The 18,555-nt window shown below is 36.0% G+C and overlaps 3 protein-coding genes, 1 long non-coding RNA gene and 1 pseudogene across 12 annotated transcripts in view; all 5 read left to right on the forward strand.

The window, feature by feature from the left end:
* On the forward strand, positions 3,196-4,894 carry LOC104715727 (annotated as a pseudogene).
* LOC104712322 lies at positions 7,074-9,008 on the forward strand. Of its 8 annotated transcripts, none has more exons than XR_002033276.1 (6): positions 7,074-7,197; positions 7,294-7,952; positions 8,051-8,146; positions 8,239-8,355; positions 8,474-8,600; positions 8,830-9,008. It is a non-coding gene; the product is annotated as an uncharacterized LOC104712322 (long non-coding RNA). The 8 variants fall into 8 exon arrangements; XR_755503.2 differs by having other exon boundaries at positions 7,075-7,197; positions 7,305-7,952; XR_002033277.1 differs by having other exon boundaries at positions 7,077-7,519; positions 7,616-7,952.
* LOC104712325 (exocyst complex component SEC15A-like) lies at positions 12,364-15,627 on the forward strand. Its single transcript, XM_010429197.1, has 2 exons — positions 12,364-12,551; positions 13,029-15,627. Exon 2 carries the CDS (start codon positions 13,030-13,032, stop codon positions 15,400-15,402), a length of 2,373 nt encoding a protein of 790 aa, XP_010427499.1. The 5' UTR covers positions 12,364-12,551; position 13,029; the 3' UTR covers positions 15,403-15,627.
* LOC104712323 (psbP domain-containing protein 6, chloroplastic) overlaps positions 15,637-18,555 on the forward strand; it is a 7,931-nt gene continuing 5,012 nt past the window's right edge. Inside the window, exons 1-3 of one of the 2 annotated variants that reach the window (XM_010429195.2) lie at positions 15,641-16,121; positions 16,317-16,633; positions 16,731-16,981. In XM_010429195.2, the coding sequence (XP_010427497.2) occupies positions 15,671-16,121; positions 16,317-16,633; positions 16,731-16,901 (939 nt within the window). In that variant the 5' untranslated portion in view covers positions 15,641-15,670 and the 3' untranslated portion in view covers positions 16,902-16,981. Of the gene's footprint in view, positions 16,122-16,316; positions 16,634-16,730; positions 16,982-18,555 lie in introns of those variants that run through there. The other variant, XM_010429196.2, reaches the window with a different exon arrangement.
* Positions 17,178-17,934, forward strand: LOC104714852 (psbP domain-containing protein 6, chloroplastic-like; the record flags this gene model as incomplete). The annotated part of the gene is made up of 2 exons (XM_010432326.1): positions 17,178-17,516; positions 17,614-17,934. Coding segments are annotated over 2 exons (510 nt in total), but the record flags the coding sequence as incomplete, so codon positions are not given.

The following is an 18,555-nucleotide window of genomic DNA, read 5'->3' on the forward strand; positions in this document are numbered from 1 at the left end:
TTCATAAACTATATATTAAGTGACACACGGGATGAGCTGACCCATGGGAATAAAACACGGATATTTATGTTATGAAGATGCTAAATCCTCGATTATAAAATTAGGATAATAGATTTGATTAATAGAAAAATTAGATAGACAAGAAGGATAAAGTGGGATGAAGAATGTGGGTGCGATTTTTGGCAACAAAGAGAAATGGAAACAAAGAGGCAAACAAATCCAAATGGGCATCTAATCACATTCCAGCATTTGCAAATTTATTTCTCTACCCACTCACATTTTCGACTGATAATATATATATATATATATATATATATATATATATATATATATATATATAATGGCGTCGTGGTTGAAGTTAACACATATAAGCTCACTCTCTACCTCATTCATCAATTATAGTACTTCATTTCTAATAATTTTGGCATTTTACTTCTTTTATTTTTTGAACATGTATTTTACTTTAATTTCAATATTTTCAACTCTTAATTGAGTATACTAGCTTGTTTAGCAAGGATGTTCGCCACATGGTTGACCTCGCTCTCCCCACATGATTGAAAACAATCGAAGAGAAATGAGACACCCACAACCACAAGTGAATAACTCCCATTATTCTCCTGTTACTGAATTGCGTTCTCCTATTTCATAATATATTCTGTAGAACACATCATTTATGTTAATACGATTTTCCCGTGTCAAAGTTCTATTAAAGGCCTGCAAAAGAGAAAACAAAAAGATATATAGGAATAAATGAAGTGAAACATAAATTAAAGTTTAGATTCCACCGGCCAAAGTTTTGGAGTGCGTACGTGAAGAGAAGACGCTATAAAATTATGGGATTGATGGGCCTCTTTATTGCTTCTGCAACTCCAACTCTCTTTTGTTTTGTCTCTTCCTCCGCTAAAAGATATTAACAGTCGTAGAAATGATTCATTCAAGTAAATAAGGTTCACAAATGTTGGGACGTTCACGTTACATAATTATTTCTTGATTCGAAATTATACATGTAATGCATGGATAAATCATATAAGAGCACTAAAACTAATTTGTTCCATATACCTCCACATAATCATGGCAACGTATAGCGCATTTGCATGCTAATTTCTTTTAGTATATATATATAAGAGATGTGAATATGAGCTGTTTTAGTATGATTTAACTTAAACTTGAATCCGTTCTAAGTAAGAACTTTTCAATTGTAAAGCTAATTTATTCCATATACATATTCTTTCGTTTGTAAAACCAAAGTGAAATTGACTGAATATCCGAATAAAACCAGTAAGAAAGCTACCGATCTTGTATTCTTGTAATGAATGACCATTCCAAATACAATAAGTTTAGGAAGCTTTTCAAATATCGTAACACGAACTATTGATATGATTTGATGGTCAAATATTAAGATCAAACAAGATATTTTTTCTAACTTTAATTACCATATATATAAATTCTTTTCACTAAAAATAGAAAGCAGAAAGAAACAAGTTCGTTAATTGGTTTTACAAAAGTGTTCAAAAAGAGATCACTGCTTTTATAAATAATGAAGTTTGACTGATACAAACTAATACAATGCACGTAGAATCGTAGATCAATCATAGATAACATATTCATAAGCAATTATAATTCTATATCATCAAAAGTTTTGGTTTCCACTTTTCTTTTCAAGCAAAGTAACAACGGTGCACCCTTCTTTTCTCGTCGTCTTTGCTCTTTCCCGTGACGAAAAAATCATTCTTCTTATTTCTTCTCTCTCTTTTTTTTTTTTTTTTTAATATTTATTTTAGTTGGTATAAGACATATAACAACTTCTAGCTTTAAATTTTTTAAATTGTGTAACGTTTCGGTAGCAAACACATTCCCATATTATAGATCAGAAAGGTGTATATTCACGCGCTTTTTTCTCCATGATCTTTTCATAATAGAATAGTATATTAATCTTTTGAAAGAAAAGGAATCGTAGATATGTCGGATCTTTGATATTTGTTTGTATCCATGACAAGTTCTAGTATACTATCTCATCTCGCATACATTTATATCTCTACTTTTGATAATCGGATATTCAGAAAACATATATATGTCTAGTGGTCAAAACATTTTTGTACCACCGGGTTTTAAAACAAACATAAGAAACTTAAGTCTCAAACTCGATGATAGATCAAAGATAGTAATTCTCTTTACAGATGATAAGTTCTGAGATATGGTCCATGGATCGTCGTCAACTTTACTTCTGATGTTGGAATTATCTACATATGAACCTAATGAAAATATCTAATGGATGTGTTAAGATATTGACATGTAACGTAAAGGTTTTGAGATGATTGAATAGAAAGATTCATGCGTGTGTCAAGAAAACACTTGATCATGATCAAAAGCAAAAAAAAAACTCCAATTCTTCTTCGTAAACGAATGTATTATATTATGGAAAAAAATATTAGTCCATTTCGTGGCTGTACGTACGTAACATCAATCTCTTTACTACTGCAGCTGATCGATCAAAAAGAAAAAGAGCTCACAAGGAAATTAATTATATAAAGCTAAAGTTTTTGGTCAAAGAATCCTTTTGAAAAAAAAAAACATATATATCTGAGAATAGCATAAACATCTATGACTCTTTTGTAAGTGCACAATAATATTTTGACAAAAAAAATGTCCAATAATTTGGGCAATTTTGTCCTCTTTATCTTTCAAATAATTGAACTGATCGTATATATCTTATCGTACAGTAGAGTTATAAAAGAGATGAATGAAAGGCAAGTTAAGTCAGAATCAAATTTTTGTAGCCAGCTTTAATTTTGGTTTTGTTATTTTCATATCTCAAAAAGCCTCCCACATCTTCGTTATTGGTAAAACTATAGAGACTAGATTTTTAATCTGAGTTAATATGAGTTATGCCATAATTAAGTAACACTAACACGTTACACGTATACGATCGATCTTATGGTCTAATCCCAAAACGACATCGGCTTTTTGGCTTAAAAGAAGAACAAAAAGTTAGAATGGGCTTATGTGTAAGTCTTTCTTTCATTGGGTCTAAGTTATATGGACTTGTAACCCAATAAACCGGCTATATTGGGCCCTAAAGAAACCCACAATAGTTCGTTCAGTTTAATTGGTTCGGTTCACTTCTGGTTTAGAGCATACCGGAAGACCAACCACCGCCGAAGATTAAAAAAGGCAACTCAAAGAAGAAGACAAATTAAAAAATACATGGCGATGGAGCTCTTCATCTTCATCTTCTTCCTCTGTTTCCCTATCTTCATCTGCTTCCTCATCTTCTTCTTCTTCTCCAAGAATTCTTCTTCAGAATTCGGTTTCAAGTCGTATCCAATCGTCGGAAGCTTACCTGGTCTAGTGAATAACCGTCACCGTTTCCTCGACTGGACGGTTGAGACTCTGTCCCGATGCCCAACCCAGACGGCAACTTTCCGGCGGCCAGGGAAGCTTCAATTCGTCATGACGGCGAATCCAGCTAACGTCGAGTACATGCTCAAGACCAAATTCGATAGTTTCCCTAAAGGCGAGCGGTTCATCTCTATCCTTGAGGATTTTCTCGGCCGCGGGATTTTTAACTCCGACGGTGAGATGTGGTTTAAACAGAGGAAGACGGCGAGCTCTGAATTTACTACTAAGTATCTCCGTGACTTTGTTATGAACAACGTCACCGTCGAAATCAACACTAGGTATAATAAATCTAATAGTCTCAGTTTCGGTTTCGATTTTATCCTCTGAGATTTTTTCCTCACCCTCTCAGGCTTGTTCCGGTGTTAGCAGAAGCTGCGACCACCGGGAAATTGATAGATCTTCAAGACATATTAGAGAGATTCGCGTTTGATAACATCTGTAATTAGCGTTTAACGTTGATACAGCTTGTCTCGGAGACGACGGAGCCGACGGTGTCAGTTTCATGCGTGCCTTTGAAACGGCGACGGAGATCATCTCGAAACGGTTTCAGTCTGTGGTTTCGTATTCATGGAAGATTAAGAAGAAGCTCAACATCGGATCAGAGCGAGTTTTGAGAGAATCAATCGCGACCGTTCATAAATTCGCAGACGAGATCGTGCGTCAGAGGATTGATCAAGGGAGAAGTACAAGTGACGATTTGCTTTCTAGATTTATCAGCGACGAGGAGATGAATTCTCCGGAGATGCTTCGTGACATTGTCATAAGCTTCATCCTCGCGGGACGTGACACGACCTCCTCTGCTTTGAGCTGGTTCTTTTGGTTACTCTCTATGCATCCAGAGGTTGAACATAAGATTCTACAAGAGCTAAACTCGATCCGAGAGCGAACAGGGAAGCGAACCGGGGAGGTTTACGGGTTCGAAGATCTTAAACTGATGACTTATCTGCACGCGGCGTTAACCGAGTCTCTAAGATTATATCCGCCAGTGCCAGTGGATACAATGAGTTGTGTTGAGGACAATGTGTTGCCTGATGGGACATTCGTAGGGAAAGATTGGGGGATATCTTATAACTCGTTTGTGATGGGGAGGATGGAGAGTATTTGGGGCAAAGATTGCGATCGGTTTGATCCAGAGAGGTGGATTGATGAAACAACGGGTGGTTTTAGAAGTGAGAATCCTTACAAGTTTCCTGCGTTTCACGCGGGACCAAGGACGTGTTTAGGGAAAGAGATGGCTTATATTCAGATGAAATCGATAGTCGCTGCGGTTTTGGAGAGGTTTGTGGTTGAGATTCCGAGGAAGAAGGAGCGTCCTGAGATTTTGTTGTCGGTGACACTTAGGATCAGAGGAGGTTTGTTTGCGAGTGTACAAGGGAGGTCTTGAGTTACTTGTTGCAGAAGCAACCTTTTGGTTTGGTCTACTCTTTATACTGTCCATATTTACTGTAAACAAACACGTTTTTAGTGGATTATCGAAATACAATCTCGGGGGTGACGTAAGAGAAGTGTGTGACCACTATGGTTTGCATTGAACTCGTTTAAAGCTCGGTCTCATTTACACTAACTTACCATCTTAGACCTTTCATCATTCATGTATAGATATTGGCAAAATCTCGTTTTCCCGCCAAAAACGCAAAATCTCATTTTCTGTCAAAACAGCAAAGTTACGTTTTTAAGCAAAAATCGCAAAATCGCATTTTTCCACTAAAACTGTAAAATCATGTTTTTCCGTCCAAAAACGAAAAATCTTGTTTTTCTACCAAAAACTGCAAATTTTGTTTTTTAAATATCTATATATAATAGCAAACCCACTTTTTGTGTCAACTTTTAATCCAACGGATGAGATTAATTCCACTTTTGATCTAACGGTTTAAAATTATTAATCATGTCTTTTGGTCGTACCCCCATCTTTCCAATATCACACCTCTTAATTTTTGCATCTATTTGTTGTATCACTATGTTTCAAAAATCACATCTTTTCATTTTTACGCCTTTTTATTTCACACCTCTATGTCTTACACCTTTTTGTTGTACCTCCATATTTCAAAATTACATCTATTAATTTTTACACATTTTTATTTCACACCTCTATGTTTTACAACTCAGTATTTTACACCTCTTTGTTTATTATATATAGACTTTTATGGACTATCAAAAAAGGTTTCAAATTTGTTGTTTTCTGAGTATTATTTTAAAATTACAAGTTAATAAATAAAATTAAAGAATTTTTTATTTTCACATCTCTTTGTTTTTATCTATATACAAATTTTTATGGATTTTGAAAACATATTTTGTTTTTTGAGTATTATTAATGATCTCACTCTTTGTTAAAGATCTCAAAAGTTGCAAAGTTTCAGTCCAACAATTATGTTTCTTCGTCGTACCCCCAGCTTTCCATGTTGGCACCCGTTAGTTTTCACACCTTTTTGTTTTACACCTTTTTGTTTATATAAAGTTGCAATATTTTGATCCAACCATTGTGTTTCTTCGTCATACCTCTAGCTTTCAATAATTGCACTTGTTAGTTTTCACACCATTTGTTTCACACTTTTTTTTGTTTCATACCTCTTTCTTTTCACACCTTTTGTTTTCATATATATACAGATTTTTGTGGACTTTGAAAAGAGTTTTTGTTCTTTGAGCATTATTAATGATCTCACCCTTTGTTAATGATCTCAAAAATTGCAAAGTTTCGGTCCAACAATTATGTTTCTTCGTTGCACCCCCAGCTTTCCATGTAGGCACCCTTTAGTTTTCACACTTTTTTGTATTACACCTATTTGTTATATAAAGTTGCAATGTCTTGATACAACAATTGTATTTCTTCGTTGTACCCCTAGCTTTCAATGTTTGCACTTGTTAGTTTTCGCACATGTTTGTTTCTCACCTTTTTGGTTAACACCTCTTTATTTTCTCACCTTTATGTTTTTTATAAATATACAGATTTTTATGGACTTTGAAAAGAGTTTTTGTTCTTTGAGTATTATTAACAATCTCACCCTTTTTTTATGATCTCAAAAGTTGCAAAATTTTGATCCAACAATTGTGTTTGTTCGTCGCATGCATCCCCAACTTTCCATGTTGGCACCCGTTAGTTTTTACACCTCTTTGTTTATATAAAGTTGCAATGTTTTGATCCAACAATTGTGTTTCTTCGTCATACCCTTAGCTTTCAATGTTTACACTTGTTAGTTTTCGCACCTTTTTGTTTCACACATTTTTGTTTCACACCTCTTTATTTTCACATCTCTTTGTTTATATATATATATATACAGATTTTTATGGATTTTTGAAAAGAGTTTTTGTTCTTTGAGTATTATTAATGATCTCACCATTTGTTTATGATCTCAAAAGTTGCAAAGTTTCTATCCAAAAATTGTGTTTTTTTGTCGCACCCACAGCTTTCCATGTTGGCACCCGTTAGTTTTTACACACACTACAAGAAATATGGGTATTGATAGCAGAAAAACATAGCGCAGTTTTCGCAAATGCTATCGTTAAATTTTTTTTGGAAATAATACTATATAATAGCGTTTCTAAAAGGTTAAGAATAAAATTATGTAAGCGGGAATCTAAATTTAAGAGGGGAAGCCAAAAATCACAAAGGAGCGCGACACTTAGCCAAAATTTTTAGGTTTTGAGGTTAAGTTGTAAACCTAAATACAAAATCTACCATTCTTATTTACTTTCATTTTTTTTTCTCATTTCGCAAAGATCCTGAGAAAAAAAAAAACTTTTGGTCTCCTCCCTCCAGATCTCATCTTCTCTCTTTGTCTCCAGATTTCATCTTCCTTCTTTGTAAGCATTTCCTCTCCTCTCCTCTCCTCTTCCATCTGAGCAACTAGGGTTTTTTTCTCAGTTTTCTTTCTCCTAAAAGATGAGTTAATTTAGTAGAACACGAGCAGGAGTGATTATGTTGCTGTAGGGAAATAGTTTCAATCGAAATTTCAAGCTCATGGCGGTGGCGTCCGCGGCTCGCGTCCCTCTTCTCAGTCGCAGATCCGAAGCAGTGGTGGCGGTGGTCGTTCGCTTCTCTACATAGACTCCGTTTGTTCCGCTTCCTCCGGTTCAATTCGCGGCGGTGAATGGGTCATTGTCTACATCTACACCGCCTATTCTAGTTAAGTTATGTTTGTTCTTTTTTTCTCGAATTCATGGACAGTGGTTAGAGGATTTTCACCTATAAAGAGCTAATTGGATTGTTTAAATTCTTCAGTTATCAAGGATTAAGGTGAGTTTAAGGTAGAGATTGAATTCATGGACGGTGGTTTAAATCATTATCCATGTTGTTGTTAAGTAGCTTAAGGTGAGTTTAAGGTAGAGATTGAATTCATTAGCCGTGTTCACCACCACCATTTTTGTTGCTCTGGTTGGCTACTATATCTCAGATTCATACACACGTTATTTTTTCTTACATGGGTTCTGGTTTCTTACAAGGAAGAGACCAAAGATTAATATCAGCCTTAGTAATTGTACTCTCATGTGTCTCGATTCATTGAGAAAGCAGAGAGGAGCTGAAGTCAAAGGGTGTTGAAGAGTCATTTGCTTTAGCGGTGAGTATGATATCATACCATATGCTTTAGCGGTGAGTATGATATCATACCAGACTTTATCTCTTACAGGTCCCATCTATCAATTTCTTTGGATGCAGGGATCAATGTTGTGGAAGAAAAGAGTCACAACAATGGCTTCAAAGCATCCTGAGGTTAAATTGGATCAAATGCAGTGTTTCTTGGAGCCATTGCAGGTATGCCTTCTCCCTTGTCCTACGGTAAGTTGTTGACTCTAAATTTTTTGGGAAATACAGTTTCTCATATCTTCATGTTGGTATAATTTAAGGTACAAATGGGATAACAATGAAAAGCATCTGAGGCCTGAGAAGGGGTTACTTCAGTTCAGCTTCGTGCAGGTCTCAAAGTCTTTGCAAATCTGTGACCTGCTACAGTTTTGCCACAGGTAACCATCCTCAGCCTAATCTCAAATATTTCAGTTAAGGTGAGGGAGCTCTTGATACAGTTATTAACCCTCCTCTGCAGAAAGGTGAGATTTCTGAAAAGTTAATAACCCTCTGCAGAAACTTAGAGTTTTCTGAAAAAACTCAGTTCATCAAATTGCTTAGTTCCAGGACGCAGACAAATCTGGGCTGTCCACAATTGGAGAATAGGTTCGATTCTTGGCTCAAAAAGCAAAAGAAAACAAAGGTAAGTTCTTTTGTTTTCTTTATGATAAGTATCTTCTCAATTTTGTGTCTAAGAATAAATTTTGTGATGAGTTTGATAAGATCTTAGCAGTGTTCTATGAGATCATTTTCTTTTGATGCAATGAGAAGCAAGAGATAACTTGTGACCAGATCTTCTGGCCTCAAACCTCATCGTTGTGAGCTATTGATACCAAACATCCTTAACTCTTCAAACTCTTTACTTTATGCAGAATCAATGGTGAGTGAGCAAGAACCTAAAAGAGAGAGCTGAAGAGATTAGAGACTAGACGAGAGGTTTTGATGAGTTTGATAAGATTTTGTTTGGATTAGTCTTTTGTAAGACAAATATGTTTTAAATGTATCTTTATGAAAGAATATATATTTAAATATATTGTTTAATCAAATTTAATTTATATAAAAATATATATAATATAGAATACAAAAACGTGCCAAATTTAATTATAATATAAATTTTGTGTTACAAAAATTATATTATAGCAACAATATATAGCTACAGTTAACAAAATTATAGTACAAATATTTTGCTACTATTAATTATAGTATAACAAATAAAAAACGCTACTAATAATCTGAAAATAGCGAAAACAATGCGCTATTGTAGAGAGACAATTAATAGCATATCGAAAAGTGCTATTGTATGTGCCCCCTCTAAGATAGCACCGGCAAAGACAGCGTTTACGAAATCGCTATCAAAACGATATAATAGCGTTTTTCGTGTGCTAAGAATACGCATATTTCTTGTAGTGACATTTTTGTTTTACACCTCTTTGTTTATATAAAGTTGCAATGTTTTGATCCAACAATTGTGTTTCTTCGTCGTACCCCTAGTTTTCAATGTTTGCACTTGTTAGTTTTTGCACCTTTTTGTTTCACACCTTTATGTTTTACACCTCTTTGTTTACTCACCTCTTTGTTAATGATCTCACCATTTGTTAAAGATCTCAAAAGTTGCAAAGTTTCGATCCAACAATTGTGTTTCTTCGTCGTACCCCTAGCTTTCAATAATTGCACTTGTTAGTTTTCACACCATTTGTTTCACACTTTTTTGTTTCATACCTCTTTTTCACACCTTTTTGTTTTCATATATATACAGATTTTGATGGACTTTGAAAAGAGTTTTTGTTCTTTGAGCATTACTAATGATCTCAAAAGTTGCAAAGTTTCGATCCAACAATATTGTGTTTCTTCGTCGCACCCCCAGATTTCCATGTTGGCACCCGTTAGTTTTTACACCTTTTTGTTTTACACCTCTTTGTTTATATAAAGTTGCAATGTTTTGATCCAACAATTGTGTTTCTTCATCGTACCCTTAGCTTTCAATGTTTGCACTTGTTAGTTTTTGCACTTTTTTGTTTCACACCTTTTTGTTTTACACCTCTTTCTTTTCTCACCTCTTTGTTAATGATCTCACCATTTGCTAATGATCTCAAAAGTTACAAATTTTTGATCTAACAATTGTTTTTTTTCGTCGTGCCCCCAGCTTTCCATGTTGGGACCCGTTAGTTTTCACACTCTTTTGTTTTACACCTCTTTGTTTATATAAAGTTGCAATATTTTGATCCAACAATTGTGTTTATTCGTCGCACCCCTAGCTAATTTCAATGTTTGCATTTGTTCATTTTCTCACATTTTTGTTTTACACCTTTTCATTTTACACCTCTTTGTTTTCACACCTTTTTGTTTTTATATATATACAGATTTTTATAGACTCAGAAAAGAGTTTTTGTTCTTTGAGTATTCTTTCACACCTCCAAGTTTTTAAAATTATGAGATTTATTTTCTTTCAATTTATTAATCAACATGATTCACTCATCTTCGTTAAAATTTGGATTGTTTTATTTATTGATTCCTTCATCTAACTTTTGTTTGGTGTTATTTTCCATTTATACCTGCATCGATCATCTTTTTCAAGTATCAATTAATCTAAGTAATTGATTGCAATTTCTAATTTTCATAGATTTATATGTTCATATATTATAGCAAACTCACTTTCAGGGGTCAATTTAATAACTGATGAGATTGTTTTTCTTATCTCATCTAACTGTTTAGATTTGTTAATGATCTTAAAAGTTGCAATATTTTGATCCATCAATTGTGTTTCTTCGTCGTACTCCCAGCTTCCAATGTTCACATTTGTTAGTTTTCAACACATTTTTGTTTCACACCTCTTTGTTTGTATATATATTTTTATGGACCTTGAAAAAAGTTTTTGTTCTTTGAGTATTGTTTAACATCTCTCCCTGATTTTATGCAACTATGAGCTCTTTCATCCTGATTTTCTTATTATTTTTTATAAATTTTGATAGAATAATGATTTAAATTTTGTTTTATGTGAATATTTTCTCAATATTGATTATGTGAGTATGATTCTGTAAACCTAGATTTACATATCTTTAACATTATTCTCTTATTGTCACTGAATCGATTTTTCTTGCGAACAGCTTGATGCACTATCTCCCTTCAACCCTTTGAACGAAATGCAGTAAAAAAAATTTATATATACAACAAATATTTTATTTAACTAATTTGGTAGATTCATCTTATTCATTATTTATGATTTTTATACTATATAATTAAAGAATTCCCATAAAGTTACTTGAACTGTGAAATTAACAATGTTAATCATTTCAAGTTTTCATTTTCCCGTGCGGTAACGCACAGGCCGACATCCTAGTTTATTTAAATTTAATATAAAAATAATCTAAAAACATGAATAAATTAAAACCACTAAAACATTCAACACAAAATAAAAGGTTTTTTGGTCTTTTACATATATTGTATCCAGATACAAATATCAAATTACAAAACAAACATAATTGCATCTAGATACAATTAATGGTCACATGAACCAATAACACAAACGAACATCATCTAGATGTTGCGTTCAGATACTGCATCTTAATACTGTATCTAGATATTATGTTTAGTTTACGAACAGGACCTGGTCTGTCTTTGGCTCTATTCTCTCAGATATTGGCATAACGGATCCAAGACTTTTGGCAATCAGTATTATAGCCAAACAATCATAATTTTGGTTAACCGACACAAGGACCATCAATGGTAATTAATTCTCTACCAAAAAAAAAAATCAATGGTAATTAATTTTGCTAAAAGCAAAGACATCTCCAATGTTATAAGTGTGTTAAGGTCTATCATCTATGGATAAGACTAATTGTGATTGGAATAAGATGAAATGAAATACAATGTCATTATCTATTAGTAAGATAAATGATTTCATCTAAGAACATTCTTTCTTAATTCTTACTAAAAGAAATTATAATTGTGGAAAACATATTATTTTGACCCAATCCAAATAATAAAATATAAAACTCAACCAGAAACTAAATAGTAGCAAAAAATCAACAAGTGCAGATTTTTTTAATTAACCACACCAGAGAGACTTATCTGCTTATAAACTAAACCGTTTTATTTTTAGGACTGGTAACAAATCTTTGTGGACCATTTTTTTTTGTTTTCACAAGAACAGATTGCAACTCACAAAATCATTTATATAATTCTAACATTTATGAATTATAATGAGTGAACCGAAAATTCAGATTTGTCAAGACGAAATCACTGATGATTAGTTGAGTGATTGATGATTACACTAGTCTTTCTCAAATCAGCGATCCCACTGGACCGGACCGGACCGGTCATATACCGATATAAACCGTAAATTACAATTCCTGGCTTTTGGATAGTGAAAAAATACAAAACACTGAAGAGAACCAAGGCAACAACAACTCAAGAGAGCATCTATCTATCATTCTTTCTCCTCATCGGACCGGACTTTGGAATACGTCTTCTTCTTCTTCTTCCCTTCGCTGTCTCTGTCGCAAATCAGATTATTTACCAAAAGTAAACAATTTGTTGAGTTTCCGTTCACTCTCAATTGAAGCTCTCGCAGCCTCTTCATTCTTCTCTCTAATTGGTTAGATCTTCAGCCTCTTCATTTCTATGCGTTATGGATCACGCTTGATGATCATCATATCATAACCTTAATTAATTCGTTTTAGGGTTTCGTCTCTTCATTCTATATATTGAACTTTTTAATCTGGCGAAAATGCAGAAAAAGTTATCATTTTTCGAGATAGGGTTTTTAGATTTCGTTGATTTGCGGATCCTATTTCGTGACATTGTTGATTTGGTTATATATATTTTTATTAGGGTTACCAGTCTGTGTGTCTAAAGTTCCCATTTTTGGTTATTTTTCACATGTTTGTGTTGTGCTCTGGTTTCTGATTTTATGTTTTTTTACTCCTTCCTCTTAATGGCTTATTGGTATCTTCAAAGATGATTTTTTTTTTCTTCTTTTTTCCAGTTTTGTCTCAACGCTTCCTCTCCTGATTTGACTGTTTTGATTGAGTTGCCCTCTTATTATTCTCGTTGATAAATGCTTGTCTGTCAGAATGATGGAGGCCAAACCAAAAAGGAGGATTGTTACAGAGAATGGAGATACAGGGGAGGATTTAGTTCTTGCTACATTAATTGGAAACGGTGATGATGTCGGTCCTCTTGTTAGGCATGCTTTCGAAATGGGACGGCCTGAGCCTCTTGTTCACCAGCTCAAAAACGTGGCGAAGAAGAAAGAAGCTGAAATTGAGGATCTTTGCAAGACCCATTATGAAGAATTCATTGTTGCTGTTGATGAGCTCCGTGGTGTGCTCGTTGACGCTGAAGAGCTTAAGAGTGACCTTGCTAGTGACAATTTCCGCTTGCAAGAGGTTGGTAGTGCCTTACTTGTTAAGCTTGAGGAGCTTCTTGAGTCTTATGCTATCAAGAAGAATGTTACTGAAGCTATTAAAATGTCGAAGATTTGCGTTCAAGCACTGGAGCTGTGTGTTAAATGTAACGGTTTCATATCTGAAGGCCAGTTTTACCATGCCTTGAAAACCATGGATTTGATTGAGAAGAGCTACCTGAAGCTTATCCCACTCAAAGTTTTGAAGTTGGTGATAGAGAGAAGGATCCCAGTGATCAAATCACACATTGAGAAAAAAGTGTGCAGTCAATTTAATGAATGGCTTGTTCACATTAGGAGTTCCTCCAAAAATATTGGACAGACTGCTATTGGTCTCACTGCTTCAGCTCGCCAGAGGGAAGAAGAAATGCTGGAACGTCAGAGGAGAGCAGAGGAACAAAACACTGGAGGTTTGGGAGAATTGGCATACACTCTAGATGTTGAAGACTCGGAACAAGATTCTGTTTTGAAGTTTGATCTGACACCTCTGTATCGAGCTTATCACATCCACACTATCCTTGGAGTCCCAGAACGTTTCCGTGACTATTACTATGAGAATAGGCTACTACAGCTCAAATCAGATCTGCAGATCTCTTACGCACAGCCATTTGTGGAATCATACCAAACATTTCTAGCTCAGATTGCAGGGTATTTCATTGTGGAGGATAGGGTGATTAGGACAGCTGGAGATTTCTTGTTGGCTGATCAAGTTGAGACAATGTGGGAAACAGCCATTTCCAAAATTGTAGCGATACTGGAGAACCAATTTGCCAGAATGGATTCGCCTACTCATCTGCTTTTGGTGAAAGATTATGTAACTCTCCTTGGCACAACCCTTAGACAGTACGGTTATGAAGTTGGTCCAGTTCTTGATGCCCTTGACAAGAGCCGAGATAAATATCACGAGCTTCTTCTTGAAGAGTGTCGAAGGCAAATCGTGACTGCTATCACAGAGGACAGTTATCAGCAGATGGTAATCAAGAAAGAAGCTGACTATGAAAACAATGTATTGTCGTTTAATCTTCAGACCTCAGACATTATGCCGGCTTTCACTTACATTGCACCCTTCTCTTCTATGGTGCCTGATGTTTGCCGCATCATCAGGTCATACATAAAAGGATCTGTTGATTACCTTTCCTATGGAGTGAACACTAATTTCTTCAGTGTTCTGAGGAAGTACCTCGACAAAATCTTGATTGACGTATTAAACGAAGTTATCCTCGAGACGATCAACAACAATTCGATCGGTGTATCTCAAGCTATGCAGATTGCTGCGAACATATCTTTCCTCGAAAAGGCTTGTGACTATTTTATCCGGCATGCAGCTCAACTTTGTGGAATCCCAAGCAGATCAGTTGAGAAGCCTCAAGCTAGTTTAGCTGCAAAGGTTGTCCTCAAAACATCAAGAGATGAAGCCTATCTTGCTTTGTTGAATGTGGTTAACACCAAGTTGGACGAGTTCATGAAGCTCACAGAAAACGTAAACTGGATTACAGAGGAAATGCCACAAGGGCCGCACGAGTACATAAACGAAGTTGTTATATACCTCGAGACTGTGATGTCAACGGCACAACAGATCCTCCCAATGGATGCTTTATACAAAGTTGGAGTTGGAGCTGTGGAGCATATCTCAAACTCCATCGTCTCTACATTCCTCAGTGATAGCATCAAGAGATTCAACGCTAATGCAGTCTCGGCCATTAACCATGACCTGAGAGTGATAGAAAACTTTGCTGATGAGAGATATCACTCAAGTGGGTTAAACGAGATTTACAAAGAAGGAAGCTTTAGAAGCTATCTGGTTGAAGCTAGGCAGCTGATAAACCTGTTGTCGAGTAGCCAACCCGAGAACTTCATGAACCCAGTGATTAGAGAGAGGAACTACAACACTTTGGATTACAAGAAAGTGGCTACAATCTGCGATAAGTTTAAGGATTCTCCAGACGGGATATTTGGAAGCTTGGCAAATAGAAACACAAAGCTGACAGCTAAAAAGAAATCCATGGACATGCTCAAGAAGAGACTCAAGGAATTCAACTAATTCTCTATGAACAACCCTAGTAGGTCCTGACGCTCCCGACTCAAATCATCATCATTTAGCTGTTACTGTTCCCTAAATTTGATTCTTCTGTTTAACCTCTGATCTTGTTTTTTGTATTTCTTCTTTTTCTCTGTTTCTGTGATCCAATTTTATTAATCAATTTCAGTTTTGGCCTTATCGAGAAATAATCTTCTTTATAGCTCAAGACTCTTGTATTGAAGCTTATAGCTTTAGATTCTATTTTGACAAAAGTTGCAAACACAAAGGCATGGAAGCCATAGGAAAGTTGTGTGGACCGAAGACTCCTTTTGTCTTCCAAATTTGCCTTATCCAAAAACATTCATCAAAAGCTTTCTCAACCTCTCAAAACAATAAAAAACCAAACTTTAGCTTTTGTATTCCCCGTCCGACAAGAATGGCGACCGCGTCTTTAGTTCCGACATCTAAAATCTTCTCTTCCTCTACCAAATGTCCAGCTTTGAATAAAGCAAGGACCAGCGTAGTCGTTGCATCGTCGCAACAACAACAACAACTACCAAGAAGGAGAGAGCTGCTGCTGAAATCGGCGGCGGCTATCCCGGCGATTCTACAGTTGAAGGAAGCTCCGATATCGGAGGCGCGTGAGGTGGATGTCGGATCGTTCTTACCTCCGTCTCCGTCTGATCCTAACTTCGTCCTCTTCAAAGCCAAACCTTCTGATACTCCTGCTCTCCGCGCAGGTGATGCCTAATCCCGTTCTTAGTGTTCTGCATTGTCCGTTTACTTAATGACTTTTTGTTTATCATTCTGGCTTATTCACAACATTACCGTTTGGTTCTGTTTTTGTTTCCACTCCCTTGTGCTTTAGAGTATGGTGGATTGGTTTTATGATTAGCTTTTAAATTAATGATCTTTGAAATCTAGTCTGGTTGCAGGAAATGTTCAGCCTTATCAGTTTGTTCTACCGCCGAATTGGAAACAGTTGCGAATAGCCAACATTTTGTCAGGTAATTACTGCCAACCGAAATGCGCAGAGCCATGGATCGAAGTGAAGTTTGAGAACGAGAAGCAAGGCAAAGTTCAAGTAGTCGCATCTCCTCTGATCCGCTTAACCAACAAACCAAATGCAACCATTGAAGATCTCGGTGAGCCAGAGAAAGTGATTGCTTCTCTTGGTCCCTTTGTCACCGGAAACTCTTATGACTCTGATGAACTTTTGAACACTTCTATCGAAAAGATTGGAGATCAAACGGTAATGACACAACAAGTGACTTGCTACTCTGACTAATGATCAATCATTGAGGAAAGTTTCTGATTATTATTTTGGTTTATGTCTTCTTGTGTGACAGTACTATAAGTATGTGTTGGAGACGCCATTTGCGCTCACGGGAAGTCACAATCTTGCAAAAGCGACAGCAAAGGGTAACACGGTGGTTTTGTTTGTTGTGAGTGCTACTGAAAAGCAATGGCAGAGCTCACAGAAGACTCTTCAAGCCATTCTTGATTCTTTTCAACTGTAAATCCTGAGTTATTGTTGAGACTCTGGACTCAATAAACCAAAGAGCAAACGGTATGTGTGAAATGGGTGCTGTGTGTAGTACAATTAACTCGGATTCTTTTCTACTGTAAGTTCAAGCNGTTCTTAGTGTTCTGCATTGTCCGTTTACTTAATGACTTTTTGTTTATCATTCTGGCTTATTCACAACATTACCGTTTGGTTCTGTTTTTGTTTCCACTCCCTTGTGCTTTAGAGTATGGTGGATTGGTTTTATGATTAGCTTTTAAATTAATGATCTTTGAAATCTAGTCTGGTTGCAGGAAATGTTCAGCCTTATCAGTTTGTTCTACCGCCGAATTGGAAACAGTTGCGAATAGCCAACATTTTGTCAGGTAATTACTGCCAACCGAAATGCGCAGAGCCATGGATCGAAGTGAAGTTTGAGAACGAGAAGCAAGGCAAAGTTCAAGTAGTCGCATCTCCTCTGATCCGCTTAACCAACAAACCAAATGCAACCATTGAAGATCTCGGTGAGCCAGAGAAAGTGATTGCTTCTCTTGGTCCCTTTGTCACCGGAAACTCTTATGACTCTGATGAACTTTTGAACACTTCTATCGAAAAGATTGGAGATCAAACGGTAATGACACAACAAGTGACTTGCTACTCTGACTAATGATCAATCATTGAGGAAAGTTTCTGATTATTATTTTGGTTTATGTCTTCTTGTGTGACAGTACTATAAGTATGTGTTGGAGACGCCATTTGCGCTCACGGGAAGTCACAATCTTGCAAAAGCGACAGCAAAGGGTAACACGGTGGTTTTGTTTGTTGTGAGTGCTACTGAAAAGCAATGGCAGAGCTCACAGAAGACTCTTCAAGCCATTCTTGATTCTTTTCAACTGTAAATCCTGAGTTATTGTTGAGACTCTGGATTCAATAAACCAAAGAGCAAACGGTATGTGTGAAATGGGTGCTGTGTGTAGTACAATTAACTCGGATTCTTTTCTACTGTAAGTTCAAGCTATGACTCGGTATTACATAGTTTTTTTACTATTTGTTTTGCTTCGTGGTCAAGAGATATCTCAGTGATATTTTGCTCAGCATGTCTCTACTCTAACTGTCAAACATTAGACAATGAATAGGCCTGATGTGTAACTTTCTCGGGTTATAAAAGATCAAAAGATTACAGGGTTAGGATTTCTATATCTAATTCAAAAAAACTAACAACGGTACAAGATGTTAGTTAGATTCTGACACATAGTGTGGAAACTCCCTTCTTTTATGGTTTCTGCATACAGATGAAGTCAAGTGGTCACGAGATTATGGACTTCAGGTTGTGGAAGGACGCATGAGTATGTTACATACTTCACACCATCCACAAGAAAGACTATAAAAACTTGGGACAGTGGATTTGTTCCTTCCATCATCTCATCACCGCCTTCTCTGGGATCAACAAGCACAGATACAACCATTGGTGGAGAAGGCTTTGTGTCCCGGAAGTTTTCGTTGCTTGAGCTGTTATAATCTTTGGTTAGATTAACATCAGATACTGGAAGACCACTACGGAGGATTCTTCTGTTCTTTTTCCCCTTGTGTGTATCAGTGGTGTTCTCAGACTGTTGAATAGGTGGAGAAGCAGGAATGATGGCGCCTGAAGTTGTGGAGATATCAAACTG

Source organism: Camelina sativa, chromosome 9, assembly GCF_000633955.1.
Source record: "Camelina sativa cultivar DH55 chromosome 9, Cs, whole genome shotgun sequence".
NCBI lineage: Eukaryota > Viridiplantae > Streptophyta > Magnoliopsida > Brassicales > Brassicaceae > Camelina > Camelina sativa.